This window comes from Mus pahari, chromosome 21 (assembly GCF_900095145.1).
Source record: "Mus pahari chromosome 21, PAHARI_EIJ_v1.1, whole genome shotgun sequence".
Taxonomy (NCBI): domain Eukaryota; kingdom Metazoa; phylum Chordata; class Mammalia; order Rodentia; family Muridae; genus Mus; species Mus pahari.
The window spans coordinates 32,152,655-32,159,389 of record NC_034610.1 but is presented as its reverse complement, the minus strand read 5'-3'; the positions used below and the strand labels follow the sequence as shown (position 1 = coordinate 32,159,389).

Below are 6,735 nucleotides of genomic sequence, written 5' to 3'. Positions count from 1 at the left end.
TCATCACAGATAGATAGTACTGCTGTGCAGTGCCGTCATCACAGATAGATAGTACTGCTGTGCTTTGGGATGGCCAGCTGCTGCCGCAGTTTGGTAACTTTCTTCTCCCTCTTCAGTAGGAACTGTTAGCTCACTGCAGACCACCAGCCACTACCTCATGGGGAACGTGGAAACCACTGTGGACGGAAATGCTTTACCTGGCAAGTTACCTGAGACTCCTCTCAGAGCAGAGCCTCCATCTTCATACAAGGTAATTCAAACACTTGATGGTATCTTTTCGTGGTGCTGCCAGAAGCAGTTATGGTTATGATGAAGAGAAATGTATCCTTTAGAATGAAGTAGAAAATAGAAAGACAAAACAGCTGGTCCCGTTTAATGATGGCTGTGTTTGCTTTCGATGTTGTTATTCAGACTATAGCCTAGGCTGAACTCCCAGCAAAACCTGGCTTTCTCTCCAGTACAGTGCTGGTACTGGAGATGGGAGTCACCATGCTTGGCTCGCTTGGGGTTTGTTTTATTTTTGAAACATTTATTTATTCTGTGTGTATGCACATAGGCATGTGTGTGCTGGGCATGTGACAGGGACAACAGTCAGGACTTTGCTCCCTCCAGGAACCACATTCAGGTCATGAGGTGTGAGCACAAGTTTCTTCCTGAGCTAGCTCACTGGCTGTCATCTTAACCCTAATGTGGTATTCGTGGTGTTCCTGTCTCCCTCTGGAAGCTTTACCTAATGATAGTGTCAGGTCATGATTAGCAAGGCCATGGACTTCATTAGTTGGGAATCTTCAGTTCCGAAGTTCATTTCCCGCTTTTTTAATCATTTAGCCCTCACCTTGTGTACACACAGGTGCAATGTGCTTTCAAGTTCCCACACAATGATTGAGTGCTGCTAAAATGATACATTTGGAGTCATACTGTTCAGGATTAAAATGCGATCCTTGGCTCCATTCTTAACCCCTTATCTCTTAGGTTAACCTGTGCTTACTCTATCGCGTTCTGTAAAATATTTCATCAAGGTGTCATTAGGAATAAACGGGTGTTCCATGTGAAGCTACATCAATACCTACTAAGAACATTTATAATATCACACATGGCATTTACAGATATAGTTCAGGGAGTGTCCTAGTATGTCTGCCCCTGAATGGGTAAGGTCTATGCAGTAATCTCCACTGAAGGTCAAAACTATTGATTTGGGGTTGCTGGATTCTAGGTTAGTGGGGCAGTGTGCACCATGGCATCCCCCAACAGGTCAGCCTCAGAGGGACTGTCTTCAGAGTCCCGCCCACCAGTGCCCATACAAGTATTTACTGTGGACCACCCCGTTCTAAAAGCTGTGGGGTTTCTTTCTTCCCTTCCTTGTCCTTTACCTGTAACAATGGACAGGCCTGTCTACTAGCCAGTCAGTATTAACATTCCCTTGATGTGTGTGTGTGTGTGTGTGTGTGTGTATGCCTGCCTGCCTGTGTTTCAGGAACATTTTAAAATTATAAAAGTTTAGTTAGGTGCATTTTAAAATACAATTTTGTTGTCATGTTAGATATGCCCATCACTGTAGAATGAGGGAGAAGCACTCATTTCTGAGCTTACCCAAACCATGCTTTTTCTTCTTCCTTTTCTTTCTTTCTTTTTTCTCTCTCTTCTTTTCTCTCTTTCTTTCCTTTTCTTTTCTTTCTTTTTCTTGAGTTACTTTTGACATACATGTAAACACTGTTATAATCAAGACACAGAATGTTTCTGTCAACCCAAAGCCAAAACATTGAGAAATTTGGCTAGGCATCATAGTAAATAACCCACAGGAACACTACACAAGAGGCCAGGCATAGTGATGTATGCCTTCACCCCCCCCCAGGACTTGGGAGGTGAGGCAGGTGAAAGAGGCCAGGCATAGTGATGTACACCTTCCCCCCGCAGGACTTGGGAGGTGAGGCAGGTGAAAGAGGCCAGGCATAGTGATGTACACCTTCCCCCCCAGGACTTGGGGGATGAGGCAGGTGAGTCTCTATGAGTTGATCCCAGTCTGATGGGGGGCAAGTGGAGTGTACCACCAGATAGAAGAACGGCACAGTTGAGCAGGCTCAGACCCCAGGAAACTCTCAGAATTGAGAATGACAGGAGTAAAGTCAGCTCCCTACCAAACTGTCTGATCTGGAACACGGAACCATGACACCCCACTGAGAGGTCCATAGCAGAAAGCCATGTAGCATAAAAACCTGGACTTCTCCATGTTATTGAGGTATCTAGATAGGTCCCCAGTCTTCAGCCAATGAGCTTCCTTTCCTGGGCACTCCTTCCCCAAAAGGTATTCAATCCCTGGTTCACCCTGAGTAAGGTGTGTGTATTCACATTCCCCATCAAATAAAACAATTTAGACAAGCAAGAGCCATCCCCTTCTTCAGGGATCACCATGGGCCTGTCCCATAAAGAGCCACACCTAAATCTCCTGGAGAAGGTCTTCTCTCTCTCAGCCCCTCTGGACTCCCAGCACTCACTGGGAACCAAACTGGTTTCTGCCCCCATCAGAGGCTCAGCTTTCCCCTTCCCTCCAAGTAATGTCCTGAGGGGAAGCGCTTCAGGGCAAGCGCAGACCCACGGGGGCCCCCATTCCCAACTCTCAGCAGTACCTAGCAGTGCCTGGGTACACAGGACACTGGGAACCACAGCAGATGTCCCAAATGCTGTGTTTCTCTCCAAAGAAAACACAGACCAAGGACCCTCATTTCGGACAGTTGTAGGGGGTAGCAGAACACAACAGACTGTTCTGCTCACCCCCAACCCCGAGCATGTCAGCCATTTCCCAGTGGCAAGGCAGGCATGCAGCTCCACAAAGAGAGCCCCCCCCCCCCCATCTCAAAAGAAAACAGAAATTGAAGTTTTAGTTGGTGGAACAGGCCTTTCTAATCAAAAGCCACTTCCCAGGTAATGTGCCAGTGGTTGGAGAAGCTGAGGAAGGCGCTCTGTCGGTTCTGGAGCAATGTGGTCCCGGTGCTCTTCATGTTTCTGGACGTCATGGTGGTTGGAGTTCTGGGAGCAGCAGGAGTCATAGCGGTGTTAAAGCTGCTCTTCCCAGTGTGTGAGAGCAAGTAAGTACCAGAGTTTCGAGACATCATGGATCTTAACTACTAAAAAGGAGGTGCTTTCACTATATGTTGTGGTAGAAAGTATTGTATAGTACAAAATACAGTGATGGGGTCAGACAGTGAGAGAAAAAAATAACTTTTTCTAGCCCGTTTTCTAATTTTAGTGGAATTAAAATATATTTACGTACTACTTGAGATCACTGTACTTTCAGAGCTGCAGCCATGAACAGGGGTTTGCGGGTCTCCTAAGAGCAGAGAGTGAACAGAAAACCTAGGAAGTACTGTGTGCTTGGAGCCAGTGAGACCCACACCAGCCAGTCTCAACTCCAGAGTTTAGTCGATGTCAGAAGACCAATGGGGTCTTCCCCTCAGCACCGTGGAGAAGACAAAAAAGCACCAACATTCTCTTACCATTTGTGAGGGACAGGGTCTCACGTGGCCCAGACTGGCTCTGAACTTGCCATGTAGCTGAGGATGGCTTGGACTTCTGATTCTCCTACCTCCTCCTTTGAAGTCCTGGTATTATAGGTGTATGCCAGCAAGCCTGGCTAGACCCTGAGTGTTCTTGATTCATTTGATACTTGTGGCCACTGGCAAACAGGTTTGCTGATTCCACTCCATCGTTAATTATTCTGACTCTCAGCTTTCACACCATAGGTCATGAAGTTCATTGCTGAATGGCTAAGAGTGAGTTAAAGTGGCCACAGAATTCTGAGGGCAAGAGGCAGAGAGCCTGTATAGTCACTGCCCACTGTTAGATTTCAGTACAGTCCATTAGCTGTTCAGACACCGGCTGCACTGGCAATGTCAGTGCTGGCCCTAGACTCAATGGGCCTGAGAATGGCAGTTCCATTAGGTCTGGTTGGGCAGGAACAGGGTCAGGAGCATCAGTTACCTGTTAATCCCGATGGCCTGAAGACTGCTTGGTCTGCGGATGTTGCCATCCAGTCTTAGGTACCTGCTCGCTCTCCTGTTCAGTTTGGGTTTTAGATGGGCCCTCATATGCAGACCATGTTGGCTCAGATTCATGAGTGACCCTCTAGCCTGTGCCTCCTGAGTTGAGTGTTGAGATTCTAGGTGTGAGCCACCACACCTGGCTAATACATGATGCCGGTGAGGGAACTGCATCATCCGCGGGTCTGGGTGCTTGGTAACCACTGGCTTTCTTTCTCTACTATGTTTTAAGCCCGTTTGCTAGGTTAGAAGGTAGTAAACTTATTTAATTCAGTCCCCGGCCTTTGCACCATGGCCTGTGTTCACCAGCTGATGGGGACTGTGTTGTCAGAGCAAGAGGCAGAGTCACTGTGTCAGCATTTGGCACCCAAGATGAAGCAAACTGTTGCATTGAATAATAAAATGGACTCTCTTAGAGCAGGATGCAACTGGAAAACTGCTGTTGTATGCCCTACAGAGTAACTTATCGCAGCACATAGCCTGACCACGTACACAGTCAGCTGGCTTGGTTTGAAACTGACCTCAGGTGCTGTTTTAATGGGAGAGATCTGGAAAAGGTAGCATGGGATCTTGGGTTCAAGATGAAACCCATTGTGTGGTCAGGGTTGTCTGGGGACAGAGTGTGGAAAGCTGCCTGGGCTTTGCTTCCACCGACCTCCCCCAGCCCAGGGCAACTCCAGCTCTTGCCTTGAGGACTTAATGCTTCCTTCCCGGAGGACCAGGCAGGGTTCTGTCCCCTTCTAGCCATTCAGTGCATTTGCTTAAAGAGAACTTGAGCCAAGATCTGTACAAGCTTATAAGCCATGAGAAGGAAGGAGGACTGTAGAAGCATTGTTGTATATCAGCCTAGTGGAGGAGATGTGTGATGCTCACAGTAATGACTTATCTTGCATTTCAGAGGAATTCTTCAGGTGGATAAAATGAATGGGATCTCTGTGGTACCTATTATCTTATACCCAGACGGCTCTGAGAAAACAGCAGAAAAACTTACAGATAAAACGGACATTTAAAGCACCATCTGCAATCATGGACTCTATTGCCCCCAGACTTGCCATTTGAATACCATTTTATTTAAATCATTCAATTTATACAAAGAAATTGCCAAATTCCCAAGACCTTTTACAGTTGTCCTTTTCAGTGTGAGGCTCCATGCACAGGCTGCCTGTTCAGTGTGAGGCTTCATGCACAGGCTGCCTGTTCAGAAGATGAATTACTAAGGAAAGTTTAAGTGGAAAGAAGATGACTGAGAAATAACCAGACTGAAAGGGGAAGTGAGACAAAGCCAAGTGCCAAGACCTCCCAGGTGCCTTTGCTGCAGAAATTGTATCTATTTGATTACTATTGTAAGATTTTATATGAAGCACTTTATGAAATTCTAATTTAAAAGCTGGAGAACTTAACACTTATTTTTTTTACTCAGTACAATGTGCCTTTATATCACATACATGACACAGTATAAAAATCACTGAAGTGTATCATTATTTGTGTCTGTACCAAAACTTACCTTGAATGCACCAGGATTTATAATAGTGACATAGTCTCACTCTAAAATAAACTTTTTTTTTTGTTTTTAAGAATTGCTTTATTTTTAATTATTGCATGAAGGAGAGAGTTTGTGACCAAAGAGGGCACTGGATCTCCTGCAGCTGGAGCTGTCTGCCTTGGGCACTGAGAACCACACTCGAGTGGTGAGTAAGAGCAGGAAGAACTCAAACACTGAGCTAGCGCTGCAGCCCCCAATGAACAGGATAGATGTTGGAGGAGGGTTTGGGGCCCTGTGCATTCAGACATCTGATTGTGGTCCGGGGTCCAAACACAATGGCATGATCAACTATCTCTGGTCTCTTATGTAAAAATTGCTGCCCATCACCCCTGATTGGTTAACAAAAGGGTGGGACTAATGATTGGGGGGAAGGGGGCGGTTCCAGAGAGACCAAAGTGGGAAGAGAGTAGAGAACCAGGAGAGAGACCAGAAGGATTCAACATGAGGTCAGTATGAGAGAGCAGCCATGAGGAGCCTCGTGGACCTCACCAAAGAATTACATTTACAGCTAAAAGTGTGGCTGTTTGGGTTAAAGTTTATTTATTTGAGGAGCACCTGTATGTGGTGTAGTATGTAGGTCCTATCATTCACATGGCTGAAACTGAGGCTCAGCTCTTTCAAAGATCAAGGAATAAAGGCTATGGCCTCAGTCTTCCGGTTCTGAGAACAGTACATGTACAAGCATGTTTCATCCTGTTTCTTCTCTGTGACTCAGAATTGCCAATTTCAACAGTGTTATCTGGTACACACAATGCATTTATTCCATGTGGTATTTTTTATAGTTTCATTTAAAGAGTTTTGAAAGACAGATATAGTAGAGCAGCACATCTGTAGTCCCAGGACTTAATGACATGATGGGATACATCGCTAGGCCAGAGGTAGACTGGGTCAGAGTTTTGGTGTAAAAACATGGCTCAAGAAAGTACTTGCTTTTGTTTTGCCTTTTCTACCAATAGCAAGGAATTGAACTCATGAATGCCAGGAAAGCACTGCACTGCAGAGCTACAGGCCCAGGAAAGCACTGCACTGCTGAGCTACAGGCCCAGGAAAGCACTGCACTGCTGAGCTACAGGCCCAGGAAAGCACTGCACTGCAGAGCTACAGGCCCAGGAAAGCACTGCACTGCAGAGCTACAGGCCCAGGAAAGCACTGCACTGC

At 46.1% G+C, this 6,735-nt stretch overlaps 1 protein-coding gene across 4 annotated transcripts in view; it reads left to right on the top strand.

The window, feature by feature from the left end:
• The window catches only part of Ginm1 (glycoprotein integral membrane 1), a 28,992-nt gene that overhangs the window by 8,790 nt on the left and 13,467 nt on the right, over positions 1-6,735 (top strand). Inside the window, exons 6-8 of one of the 4 annotated variants that reach the window (XR_003842698.1) lie at positions 117-250; positions 2,920-3,083; positions 5,610-5,722. Coding sequence is in view for 3 of the 4 variants with exons in the window: in XM_021221602.2 (XP_021077261.1) it covers positions 117-250; positions 2,920-3,083; positions 4,933-5,044 (410 nt within the window). In the remaining variant the exon portion in view is untranslated. The other 3 variants (XM_029532996.1, XM_021221603.2, XM_021221602.2) reach the window with 3 other exon arrangements.